Source organism: Diorhabda sublineata, chromosome 3, assembly GCF_026230105.1.
Source record: "Diorhabda sublineata isolate icDioSubl1.1 chromosome 3, icDioSubl1.1, whole genome shotgun sequence".
Classification (NCBI taxonomy): domain Eukaryota; kingdom Metazoa; phylum Arthropoda; class Insecta; order Coleoptera; family Chrysomelidae; genus Diorhabda; species Diorhabda sublineata.
In genome coordinates this window covers 34,860,683-34,874,631 of record NC_079476.1, presented here as the reverse complement: position 1 = coordinate 34,874,631, position 13,949 = coordinate 34,860,683, and the positions used below count along the sequence as shown (strand labels likewise).

At 34.3% G+C, this 13,949-nt stretch overlaps 2 protein-coding genes and 1 long non-coding RNA gene across 6 annotated transcripts; 1 reads left to right on the top strand and 2 right to left on the bottom strand.

Moving 5' to 3' along the window:
- Positions 1–970: 970 nt before the first annotated feature.
- Positions 971–6,992, bottom strand: LOC130441763 (adenylate kinase-like). Its single transcript, XM_056775548.1, has 4 exons — positions 6,950–6,992; positions 4,764–5,000; positions 1,445–1,732; positions 971–1,393 (listed from the first exon to the last, which is right to left on the bottom strand). The coding sequence occupies exons 2-4, from the start codon at positions 4,971–4,973 to the stop codon at positions 971–973; spliced, it is 921 nt and encodes a 306-aa protein (XP_056631526.1). The 5' UTR covers positions 4,974–5,000; positions 6,950–6,992.
- Positions 6,686–13,301, top strand: LOC130441288 (3-hydroxyisobutyryl-CoA hydrolase, mitochondrial-like). Of its 4 annotated transcripts, none has more exons than XM_056774895.1 (3): positions 6,686–6,788; positions 10,445–11,423; positions 12,781–13,301. In XM_056774895.1, exons 2-3 carry the CDS (start codon positions 10,598–10,600, stop codon positions 12,951–12,953), a joined length of 999 nt encoding a protein of 332 aa, XP_056630873.1. In that variant the 5' UTR covers positions 6,686–6,788; positions 10,445–10,597; the 3' UTR covers positions 12,954–13,301. The 4 variants fall into 4 exon arrangements, with proteins under 4 accessions (XP_056630873.1, XP_056630871.1, XP_056630870.1 ...); XM_056774893.1 differs by having other exon boundaries at positions 6,774–6,843; XM_056774892.1 differs by having other exon boundaries at positions 6,783–6,921.
- Positions 12,375–13,820, bottom strand: LOC130441900 (uncharacterized). The gene is made up of 2 exons (XR_008909655.1): positions 13,408–13,820; positions 12,375–13,353 (listed from the first exon to the last, which is right to left on the bottom strand). It is a non-coding gene; the product is annotated as an uncharacterized LOC130441900 (long non-coding RNA).
- Positions 13,821–13,949: the final 129 nt, after the last annotated feature.

Genomic DNA, 13,949 nt, shown 5'->3' with positions numbered 1-13,949 from the left:
TTCATTGTACGAAGCTCGGCTTCCTACAAAATGGCTTGTACAGATCGGACTTCGTACAAATTCATTGTACGAAGCTCGACTCCGTACAAGATCGGGCTTGGGACGTAACATATACAAACTTACCTTTCATTAAAATGTACAGCATCGTAGACACGAAACTTGATTATTATAAAATAAAACAAAATGTACAATTTAACCACAAAGAACAAACCACGTAACGAAAAAGCTGCTTTTATTGTTACCGTACAAGAAGACCAAATTTTTATAGAGTTGTATATAAGGCCCGGGGCTAAAATAATGACGGGGCCCCTTAAGGAATTCGGAAACCCGGAAAAATTCACAAAATAGTATCAATACTTTAGATTTGTGGCATCAACACATTAAAAAATACAGAATGATTTCCAAATGATGGCCAGGCCCTCTTGGACCTGGGGCCCGGAGCTATAGCGCAATACTGTATGTTTTCACATCCATATTTCACACATATTTTAATTTTTTGTGAAAACTTACTATTATATGCAGAAATATCGATGTTTTCGTTACATCGACGTACATCGGACATCCCTATGGAGGAGCCTATGTCTTAAATTATTTTCTATCTTATCTAATTTCCATTTTAATTTATCTCATTTCACCTATAGTGAACACTTTCCACGCAAAAAATTATATTTCATCGCCCTCATCTACTCTCAAACCAAAATATTCAATTTCGTGTACATTTGGAAAATATGTAGCTATAAAAAAGGTACCTCGCAAGCAATAAATATTATTAACATAAATTTATGATTATTCTCACCAAATGAAACAAATGTGTAATAGAAATTGTCTCCCAACAAAGCACTAACTGATGAAAACCGTATAAAAGAATAAAATAAACATCCGTTCGAATCACATTTGTTTAGTGCGGATATGTATGTCGACGATTTCAAGGAAATGTCAATTAAACATCAGGTAAATTTAATAGTTTAATCTAAATACTCTTTTGATTTAGTTCAGTAAATTTGATTTCTTTTTCCTCATATTCATTATCTTTCGTTACAATATTATCGATGTCACTTTCGTTAGACATAATGGAATTCACCAACTCTTCTTTCAACTCCTGTATTTTATTTTCAACTATTTTCATTTCTTCTTTACTGTCAATTTCATTTATTTTATTACATTCCTCTTCTTTACTCAACTCCTCCTGCTTGCTTGACTTGTCTGGATTTTGTATGTCTTCTGGATTTATGCTTTCAATTGATGGCGATTTTTGTTGTTGATCATTTTGTTGAATCTTTTGAGTTTGAATATAATCGGTTTCAGTTATTATTGGTCTTGTGATATTCATTCTTCGAATAAGAGCACTTTCTACTTTCGGAAATGTTTCTTCTGGTAGTCCACTTGTGTTTATCTGAAATTAGAGTTTCAATAGTGTTTCTCAACTTACTAAGTTTCTACTTACACTTTCAATTTTCACGGCAAATTTTCCAAGACAAGCTTTTATCTCTCTGGTATGAAGCGATAGATTCCTTCGAAGGACGTCATGATCTAATGGAACTGGAGACTTCCGTTGGGCGCGATCGATTAGTAATGGAAATCCAGTGTAAAGATAAAATACAAAGCTAACATTACCGATTTCTCTTGTAAAAGCTTCGGCTTGTCTAATCGTTTTAGGAAAATTGCTTATCACAAATCCTTTGTCGGTTGTTGAATTCAACAATGACTCTTTCAGAAGGTCCATGACGATATACTAAAATATTTTTTGTTAATTTCAGATAATCCATCGAGATTATTAATTCCTTAAAAAATAGAATCGGAAATACTGAATTCCCGTTTATAAGAAAACCCATTAGTTGACGTTAGTGCGAATAGATGTTTTGACACTTTCCTTTTTCTGGAAAGAATAGAAGGAATAGAAGTGTCATCTGATTAAGGTTTTTCATTATCTAAATCTCTAGGACACATTAACAATCTTTCAGAAACTAGTCAAAGTAATCGAGTCATAGCCATTTCATTTATACCCTTGTACCGGCAATTTATAATTGTAATAATTAAAGACCTGAAATCTATTATACAACCAAATTTAGATCTATAAACACAGAGAAACTATAGAGTAATAACATGAAATATCATGGAACCATTAAAGCGCAAAACTAAAATAATAAAACAGAAGGATACTTGAGGGGAAAAGCTTTAAATTTGAAATTTCCATAAAAAATCTACGTACGGAAACTCGTTCTAGGCTAGAATCCTCAATCAGTCAAGAAGTAATCTCCCTGGCATAGTATCATAGTTTCCGAAAAGACCTATATTATATCCTGAAAGGGATTTCAGTGATTTTATTGTGACCTAACTCTACATTGATTAGGCCCGTGAAAACAAGTAGAGGATGTATGCTCTACGCATAAGGAGAGCATACTCGCGTTAGAATTGTGTTGTAACCTTGTAGAACAAAACCTTGGAATCAAATTTTCCATCCACGATAACCACAATCGACAAGGAAATACTAGTGAAAGAGCTATTGAGCTATTAAATTTTAGTTTAAGGTACAATATATTGATTATTACGGTAAATCAAGATTATAGTATCAAGATGGTATCAAAAGTACTTATTAAGGACCAAAAGTCGCGCCCTGTTGAATCATGCCAAGAAAACTTCTATCTGCCCAAACGCGATCCCCAAATTTTTGGCAATAGCATTACAGATGACTAGTTTGCGAAAAAACAGTATTAGTGGTGACACATGTCAGTGTATTATCAATTGAAGAAAGTAGATTGGATCAAAACCAATTATTGGGACAACCTCCAGGTCTGTGAAGGCAGACTCTTCTGAGAAACAACCAGAGAAATTGTGCTGAATGTATAAATCTAAGTCCTATCGGGGCACGGTCGCCTCAACAAACACCTGAAGATTCTAGAAGAAGCACTACACCTGGGAGCACTTGAAACAGAGCACGAAGATCTCTGGCACATACGAGAGATTAATGGATCAGCTGTAAACACTGGGCTCTCAAGTATCGCAGCAAGAAAGGGGGAAAAAATAGACCTTTTGAGTCGCAGTGCATACGAAATGACTAAGACACAGGGTCCAATGCATAAACATCTTGAGGCTGCAACACGACAATGCTTCAGTCCAAACGGCTGCCTTTATCAACTTATTAAAGAAGGAGTGACAAAAATCCCACGAAATCTGTTTGCCCTCATGTCTCAAAATATCCATAAAAGGCAAATTTTTTCGGAACAATAGGCGGAATCGAAAGAGCTTATACCGCAGCATTGAAAAGGGAAGTGGAAAAACTTACTGCAGTTGATATATGACCCAAAAAGGACGGATGTTTTATATTTTTAATTAAGTTCATATAAGTTTATCTAATCTAAAAGCGTTATCTCATTAGGGCGTTTTGGAAAATAATCTGAATCACGTTGAGGAGCGTTCAGAAACTGATCGAAGTGCTAATAGTTGAACCAAGAATACTTGGTAGGAAGAAGTAGCGATCAGTCTTTTAGAGATATGCAATTGGAAGGGAGCACCTATAGACAAGAACAATTGAGAGAAAAATTTAGGGAGAGTCAAGGCTCGCAGCTCGCAGGAGTGAGGTTTAAGACTAAATCATTATGTCAGAAAAATCCTATTATTTAAGATACGTCATACGTCATATAAATTTTTGAAGGAATCCCCAAATATTATTTACGCCGTGGAAAAATTTTCTCACATTCACATCATTTATCGTGATTAAAGGTTAAAGGTTCAAGTACACGGGGCGAGTTTACAAGCTAACAAGCCAGCTTGCTGAGTCGGCTTGCTAAGCCGACTAGTTGGCGAGTGCTTTCTCTAATATTTTTTACCTAAAAATCAATCAAGTTCTAATGATTCCGTACCGTTTATTTCACAGTTTTCAGTGAAGTTTCCAACGAGAATGTTCGATTAATTAAACGCTCGCACTAATTCTGTTGGTTAAGGCTCAAGTACACTGGACTTGAGCCGGCTTGTTGCTTGTAACCTCGCCCCATGTACTTGAGCCTTAAGGTTCTCTGCTGGAAACGACAGTGACTTTTAAGCTTAATGTGAGATAGAAATATCAAAGTGGTGTAGTTTTTAACCCTGACCTTTCCGTAATACGAGACTGATACTATTGATCGCATTCAGCAGACAAAACCGTTGTGCAACTATTGTGAAACCCATGCGGAATCGTTCTCTGGTACATACGAATACGCTACAAATTCAACACGCTCTGGAGCGGTCGCCACATTTCGGAACACTTTTAATTTGGACTAGGTAACAGTAGCAGAGTTGAAAAGTGAACAAAAACCGAAACAGAACATAACCAGATATATGTTAAATCAACTAACTTTAGCCTTCTTAAAAAAAAACGATTGAAATCGGTCAAGAGGACGAGGAAAACGAATTAGAGCTTCATTAATTATTCACATAATTTAGTTTTGAATTATAATGTCCTTTTGTATGTTTTTATATACATACAAAAGTGAGTGAATGCTGACTCCGAACAATACCGCTACCGTTAGGTGGCAGTAGCTCTAAACGCTACGGCCGCTGATGCGACCATTGATCAAAGCGCACGAAGATCTGTCGATTGACACCTTTGATCACGTGCAGGATGCTACAAATATTATACACAATTTCGTATTTCTTAGAATAAAAATATCTTTTAATCGCCCTTTCGAGTTTTTATTTGTTAAATCCGCTTAAAACGGAAAGATTTTCGTTGTCTCGCCATTTTCATTGGTGCGCGCGTTTTGATATATGTCATGTGAATAACTTACATCTGGAACCTTTTTTTGTGCATTTATGTGTCTCTTGATAATAACAGCTCTACTAGACTCTTTATTAATTTCTTCCCGCAATAAATCGGTTATATTGATATAATCAAACTCGTATTTATTCCGAATAAGTCGTCCTATTGTTTTTTTGCCGGAATTAGGCGGGCCCGTTATCCAAATTATTGGCAAATTTTTATTTTGTATACCAGACATGTCGTAGGTAGATGCTGGTGAAGAACTCTGAAAAAATATAGAAAATATTAATTTGAACATATAATTATTATATATGCGAAAAATACTAACAGTGAAAATGCATGACATATATGATCCCATTTTAAGGTCTAATCTGTGGTATATATAATAAATAAATGATAAAGTAAAAAAACTTCAATTTATCATTTGATATATGACGTTCTATATTATCAAATGTAATAACAGCAGGCATCTGTCAGTGGAAAGTTCTGGATACGTTGGTGATATGTTATGACGAACGCGCCTTACACCTCCATTTCAGTAAAACTTTTCACTATTCACTGCACATTTCGATGACCATAATCTTATATATTAAAAAAATTGATGATTTCCATTCCGAGTCCGTTCAGGCGTTCTACCCAACCGATTTCAATGAAAGGTATTGATGCACAGATCAGCCATCAACCATCGGATTTCATCTAATTTTCACCATTCTCAAGTTATACTCAAATGTACATTACTTATGGGAGTTTTTCACATACACACGTTCTATCCTCAATATCTCAGGTTCTATTCAAGATAGAGATTTCGTTTTGGTTTAAGAACACTCGCTGAAACACCTTCTTTCTTTTGAGTTTTTAAACACTTAAATCGGTTGAGTTGGAGAGGAGCTAGGCGCGGACATTCAATGTGGAGTTATGGATTTTTTTAGGTTTTTGGTAATTTTTCTACATTCAAAGATCTATATCCCAGGTTCTAATATAGCTACAGAGTTTGTTTTGGTTTAAGAACACTCGCTGAAACACCTTCTTTCTTTTGAGTTTTTGAACACTTAAATCGGTTGAGTTGGAGAGGAGCTAGGCGCGGGAATTCAATGTGGAGTTATGGATTTTTTTAGGTTTTTGGTAATTTTTCTATATTCAAAGATCTATATCCCAGGTTCTAATATAGCTACAGAGTTTGTTTTGGTTTAAGAACACTCGCTGAAACACCTTCTTTCTTTTGAGTTTTTGAACACTTAAATCGGTTGAGTTGGAGAGGAGCTAGGCGCGGACATTCAATGTGGAGTTATGGATTTTTTTAGGTTTTTGGTAATTTTTCTACATTCAAAGATCTATATCTCAGGTTCTAATATAGCTACAGAGTTCGTTCTTTTCTATTATAATGATTTCTGATACTTATTTAATGGATTCGATGCGAGCGAAGCCGCGGGTAAAAGCTAGTAGACTATGTAATTTCACAATACTTCCTTCCAAACAACATTGGCTGTGCGTCGACCATTTGGTTTAATCTTTACCTTGACGTTATTATATTATGTATATTAGAACCTGAGATATAGATCTTTAAATGTAGAAAAATTGCCAAAAACCTACAAAAATCCATAACTCCACATTGAATGTCCGCGCCTAGCTCCTCTCCAACTCAACCGATTTAAGTGTTCAAAAACTCAAAAGAAAGAAGGTGTTTCAGCAAGTGTTCTTAAACCAAAACGAAATCTCTATCTTGAATAGAACCTGAGATATTGAGGATACCTTTTATTGAAAAAAAAAATTAAGCAAATCGGTTGGGTAGAACGCCTGAACGGACTCGGAATGGAAATTATCAATTTTTTTAATATATAAGATAACTTGCATAGATCGTCATATATAATCTTAACAGTAGTCAGATTATTGAAACCATTCTATTTATTTATATTTAAGTTGATATATAGTTTTGTTGTGACTTAAGTTATTTAACTAACGAGTATTCAATCAATGTACTCTGAATCTGGATTATGTAGAGATACGCTTGAATTTCATTCTGAATACGTTACTGTATTCAATAACACATGTCAAGGTTATAGGTATTACAAAGTTTATGTTTTGTGGAAAAAAAACGGGAAAACTTAGAAGTTAGTGAATTTACTTAAAAATTCCGGTAAAGTGAACGAATTTTTCATTTTAAACAATATAAAAAAATGAATATTGCAGTAAGTAAACTTTATGTAGAAACGTAACTCATTCGCGGTGTGTTGCCAGGCTTACAAATTTCAAAACTCCCCATTTATTCTTACTTTGAATGGAAATCACACAACACTACTTATGAAGGATAAGGTCATCTTCAACGTACGGGAAATTTTTAGCTATATGTATTAAATACATACACGAGTATAAAATTTTACATTAATGAAATAGTAATAACATCCTATTATTCGATTATACGCTCGGCAACACTGCAAGAATCTACATAGTTATCTCAAAATATGATTATGCATTCTAAGAATATTCTATCTTTCTTTTATTCCAAAATATCTAGATATTTGCTCGTATATGAATCTGATTAATGAAAAGAATTGAGAATGATAAGATTCATTCGTTTCAATTTTCTACTTGGCGTCTTCTCGATGTCTACACGTGTTCATTAACTGACTTTGCAGACATTTCTATACACAACAATATTTACTATTAACCAGGGTAGTATTGAAAAATACGGATGGCGGAATAAAAGCCTTATATTGCTAGTACTGCTGATGGGTTTATATTTTTGTTATGCTAGTAATTTTTAATGATATTTTAGGATGTCTGTGTATAAGCTCCTTTACTCCTACAGGGCTAGGACCGAGAAATAACGGGATTGTTTCGCGTCTTCTTTGATTGACTTGAATATGACTGCTTAGCTGAATATTCTTTTATTTTCTCGTTTATTTGTAAACGTCTCTATCTGCCTTCACTTTTAGATTTTTGTATAGTTGTTTTGCTTAACACCCGCTTTAATTATTATTTTCTTTCTTTTTGGACTCTTTTTGAAAAGCTAATACATGATGGACAACAGCAATAGCCAGGTAACCAGAGCATGTAACTTCAAACCGGGACATATCCCGACGTATTGGCAACGCTATTCTATGTTTGAATAGCCAATCCTCTATTTTATCTTTAAGTCTTAGTGAAAATCCAAAAAATTACGTTGTTCAATCTCGATCTTCAAATCTCGTCAAACCTAGCTGAGATATATTTGGTTGGGCAAGCTTTGGAACTGAGTTTCCTGAAATCGGGTTTTGAACATCATTTCTGTATCAGAATGTATTATTTTGTAGGATTAGGTATATAAAACTACATTATCAATGTAGACCCGAAGTAAAATCACGTATAAAACAAGCTAGAGCCATATTCCTAAAGGTGAAAAACCTATTATGTAACGCAACCTTGAACTTAAACTTAAGATACCGTTTTGTAAAGATGTACGTGCACTCAGTTCTCTTGTATGGAGCAGAAACATGGACATTAAAAGTGAATACCATGAACAGACTCGAGGCTTTTGAAATGTGGATCTTCTGTAGACTACTAAAAATACCATGGACTCAACATATACCTAACGATTAAGTGCTTAGACATATGGGTAAGGAAATAGAGTTACTTATAACAATAAAAAGAAGAAAGGTCGCTTATCTGTGCCACATATACCTTAACAACAAGTATAATATACTGAAATTAATAATAGAAGGAAAAATCGAAGACAACATTCAGGGTAAAAAAACATATGCGATTGAACTGTTATAAACACTTCATCTTTAATTCGCACCACTCAGGACCGAAATAAGTATGTCGAAATAGTCGCCAGCCTTGATTAAATCGAGATGGCACCCAGCTTTTATTACAACCGCATTTTATAAAGCATTAGCTTCCAAATTTAGTACCATATGTTTTACACTTTCATTTCTCTTAGAGACAGCTGAATGAGGTACATCTTCGAACGGTTTATGAATCGGCCTCAAAAACTGTCCACCCACAGTATGTCCAAGGTTCTCACATTTGCATTTGAATATTCGAGAAAAAGTATTCGAGTTTCTCTTTTTAATTGTTAAGTAAGCTTTAAAATTCTTGAGTTTCTCGATCGATGAAGGATCAGGATTTGTGCTCATCTAACTAACTGGTTCTGAATTAATTCTCGTCCAAGATGCCTGGGAAATGAACTCCATCTTTTAAACTCATTTTGGTTTCCCAAAAATATGATCTGAGAATCAATTTCAGCAATGTTTGGATAAAGTAAAATATGGCTATCGGTCAACTTCTCGTTGCCCTTTGGACGTTGTAGTCGGCACACATTTAATCAAAAATATCGACCCCGATCTTGTGCTCGTTTTTTATCATCAGTATAGTGGTTAATGATTAAGTACTATTGACCTGTTAGATGTGGGGAATGAGGAAACTACACGAGTCCTGAGGCTCTTCATTCCAGGCGGCTTCAAACTATAAACCAAACACACTTGAATGAATCTATCAGATCTTGTGCGACCATTGGATTGTTAAGTATTGCACTCCAGATAGTTTCACCAAATCTGCCTCTCGCTTCTAGAGTCGGCTAGGTAAATCCCGAAACAGACCAATTTAGTTTCGATGTTTGAATGAAAAGTTAAAAACTTTTAGGTTTGACTGAAATTGAAATCCATTTCGGGGTTTATCTTTTGTTTTTGGTCAATGAAACAATATTTAGACATTAATATTACATCACTAAATAAGTCGTATGACTGACAGACAGATGGCGTTGCCATTGCCAAATCCATTTGACGTTAATGAAGTACTAACTTTCAAAAGACTATGTGTAAAATTTCATGACATTTCGATTAATCAGAAAAAATTTAGTGACATTTAAGTGAAGCTACTTTTGTTATTTTAAAAACAATTTTGTGTCTTGATGAAAAACGATTGTTATTCGGATTCCACAAATTGGTTATATCTAGTCGTAAATTGAAATTGCAAGAGATAGCTGAGGCATTAAAGATATCAAAAGGCAGTGTGTTTACAATTATGCATGAACATTTGACCACGAGAAAATTGTTTTCAAAGTGGGTGCCGATCAAGAACAAAAATGTGTTGATGATTCAGATTAATGTTTTGCCATGATTACACGTAATAAATCATGTTTGCGTCGATATATGACAATGGATAAAACATGGATACATCACTTCACTCCGGAATTTGGGTACTCATATGAAATATTGTTCATCGACTATCTACAAAAGGGAGAGACAATCAATAGCGAATACTACAAAGAGATGTTGGATCGTTTGAATCCAAAAATGAAAGAAAAATGGCCTCATATGTCGAGGAAAAAACCACTGTTTCATCAAGACAATGCTCCGATTCACAAGTCGATGGCAACGATGGTTAAATTGAACGAATTGCTTCCTCATCCATATTATGGTCCAGATCTGGCCCCCCAGTGACTACTGGCTATTCGCTGATCTCAAAAAAATGGTCGCCGGTAAGAAATTCAGCTGAAATGAAGAAACAATTGCTGAAACTGAAGCCTATTTTGAGGCCAAACTCAAATCATTCCACAAGCACGGCATCGAGAAGCTAAAGAAGTGTTGGAATGATTGTATTGCTATTGAAAGAGATTACATTGATAAATACATTCGATTTTTGGCAAAAAATGTGTTTTTCTTAATTGGTCATACGACTTACTGAGTGATGTGTCACACACATTTGAATAATATTTTTTTTTTATTATAGTTTCAACATACAACCAGATTAATAACGAGACATGTGAAAAGAAAACTGTTGCGAAAGTATTCAACTGAATCGTTAATAGTTACCAAAGAAGTAGAAAGGGCAGGACTTATTATTCTCAATAGACCTCACGTTTTAAATGCTCTTAATGAAATAATGATCAATGAAACAATAGAACTACTTTCAAAATGGGAAACTAAAAAAGAATTTGTTGTTATAAAAGGGATAGAATCTAGAGCATTTTGTACTGGAGGAGACATATTAGAATGCCTCAAGGCTATTGAAAGGACTAAAAATATTAATATATTATATGAATATATAAAAAAATTGAATGAAATATTATATTTATTATTTACTTATAAAATACCAATAATTTCAATAATTGATGGTATAGCTTTTGGAGCAGGAGCATCAATGGCTGTTTTTTCAAAACATCCAATCGTTACAGAAAATACTTTATTATCAATGCCCGAGGTTAAATTTGGTTTCCATCCAAATGCAGGAGGATCATACTTCCTAAATAAACTTGATATACCTCTCCGTAATTTCCTGGCATTAACGGGACATGTATTGAAAGGAGCAGATTTAATTCACATAGGATACTCTAAAAACTTTTGCTACAGTAAAAATATAAAGAAAATGGAAGAAGATATTCTAAATTGCTCAGTTACAAATGACCAGCATTTTAATATTGAGAAATATTGCGAAAAAACTATACCAGAAAGCTACGTAGCTACATTAATGGATAAAATTAATAGATGTTTTAATGAAGAAACTGTTGAAGATATTATTTCAAAGCTAAAAGATGATAACTCTCTTTGGTCTAAAGAAACGAGAAGATTACTGGAGACTTATTCACCTACAAGCTTAAAAGTTATTCTTAGACAAATGCAAATAACCAGAAATATGAACTTAAGAGATTGCTTAACATTGGAAAGTAACTTATCTCCTAATTTTTACAGATTCACGGACGTCTTGGAAGGTAAATATATAATACTAATTTTTATCTAATCGTATTTTCTCATATAGATAGGTCGGGTAGATCTATTTCAAGTATACAATAAAAACGAAGTCAGGAAATACTGATCCAAAATTAAAAATAATATTGTTTCCGGCGGAGAACAAGCTTTTACGCACAGAGTGTTGGATTCGGAAGCTCATCATTAAACCCATCAACTAAAACTACGTCTTCTTCCAAACACCAACCTAGAAATGTTTAACACATTACTTCCGGTTGAGTTCCCTCTTCATCCTTCCTGTTCGCCTGTCTCTCACTTATATCGCTATCTGTTCTAGGTCAGCCTTTTTGATACGCAGAACTCTTTGAATGTATAAAGAAACCAGTTCCCAGTAGTTATCTCCTCTCAACATCTTCACCATAATAGTGTTTGTTGTCAGTTCGCCGATCTGGGACTCCAATTCCTCTCTTTTCATCGTCCATTCTCCTGCATCATGGTAGAGGCATTCGGTCGAATCCATTTTGCCCCTTGTGTGCAAGTAATTGGCAAAATACCTATGCTTTTTCTATTTGATCTGTGTTATTATCACCCCGAATGCATTTCTCAGTTATATTGTCCTCTTTCCAAAGAAAGGAGTACCAAAATAACAGACTGTCCGATGAGCTTATATGAGGTATAAAATTAGAGAGTACTTTTATTTGACAAATGACAGCAACAAATTGTCTGTCCCGACTATAGTTTCTACATCCAAAAGATAAGATCAGGATCAGCATAAGAATTATCATTGCTGCTACATGTTGATGAATTAATGATACTTTTCCTACGCCCATGACTGTAAACGTCAAAAATCGCACTGTCAACATTCCTTGTAAATGACATTTAACAATAACATGTATGTAATGAGATCTCACAACATACACGTGCGTTTTGAGAAGAAAACTTAAACTTCTTGGTTTAATTAAATTACAATCAAATTTTTATTTAAGTAAGACTTTATTTGGTCTATTTACACAAATTTAGTCAATTATAAAACATAAAAACTTTTAGCATTAGCGAGATACATTTAGGATTAAAAGAGTGATGCCCCTAAATGTAGGCAGCACATTATGCAATTTCTTTAAAAATAGGACGCGTTTTCTTAAGTAGCATGCATGAATGGGCGTAGAAAAAGTATAGTACGTTACACGAGTTGTAAGCCCATTACGCACTCATGAAATTTTTCACTTCGTGCGTAATTGGTTACTTACAACTCTTGTTACGTAATATACTTTTCATTTTAAGTATACTTTCTGAATAAAATTTTACAGTTATACGTTACAAAAAACTCCATTCATAACTAATTCTCGATTGCTAGATTTTAGTAATACAATTATTTTACAGGAACCAAAGCTATTATTGTGGATAAGACATATAAACCGATGTGGAATCCATCGAAATTATCAGATGTCACAGAAGAATTAATTCAAAATCATTTCAAATCCAATAACGATAAATCGCATAAAGAAATGTTGGATAGAAGAGACACCCTGCAAAATGATTCGAACAATAAATAAATATTTCGTTATTATATTGTGTGCTGTTTAACTACAACCCCTATACTCAACATATTAAATTCAATCGATTGATTTTGTTACGGTTTGAAAACCAGTCATATTCAAATTATGAAAAGGGCCAATAGAAATTCCCAATTTTATACATACTGAATGCACTACCACTACCACAACACTCACAATTACACTATTTGACGCGCGTTTCGATAACCAAGGTATCGTCTTCAGGCACTGAAGATAAAGGAAAACCTATTAACTTAACTTTCATAGATACCACTCTTTTCCCAGTCTGGTATTCTATCCTTGGGTTTACCGAATAAATTTCCTGGATTTTTAAACAAATTTTAAGCCTACTCCGTTGAAAATTCCTTCCATTCCTTTTTATAAACAGGATCGGAGGGTACTAGAACAAATTTTCTGGTTTTCATTTTGATTTTAAACAAAAATGGTTTCAAACCTATAACTGTTAGTTAGCTTATATAAATGATGTTGTATATAAGCCACATCCTCAATACAACTCCCATCCTAATTGTACCAGAAAATGGAGACCCGCTATCTAATGTTGTATGTATGGAGGGTAGAGATTCTAAATTCGAGAAGTAAGTGACATTTATCCCTAGACATGGCACTTTTAATTTCATCATTACCTAAAGATTAAATCAACACATTTAATATACTGGTAAACGATTGTAGCTCATTATTAGAAAACAACCAAGCACGATCATTATTTTTGCACTACAAATAAAGTACTTATAACATCCGACATCCCATCAAATAATGGTTGCAATCTGTGTTGCATGAGTTTTGAAAACTCCCCTAATTCTTTCAATGCTCACTTCGACCCATCTCTTGACAAGGGTCATCGTGAACATTAGTCATGACGTCATGAATGACGCTCTCTCCGCGACCGTAACGGTCATAGTCGCTATGTGGAACGCCCATAAGAGTATTTCAAGCGCCATGAACGCATAGAGATATTACCTGTAATATCTCTATGCG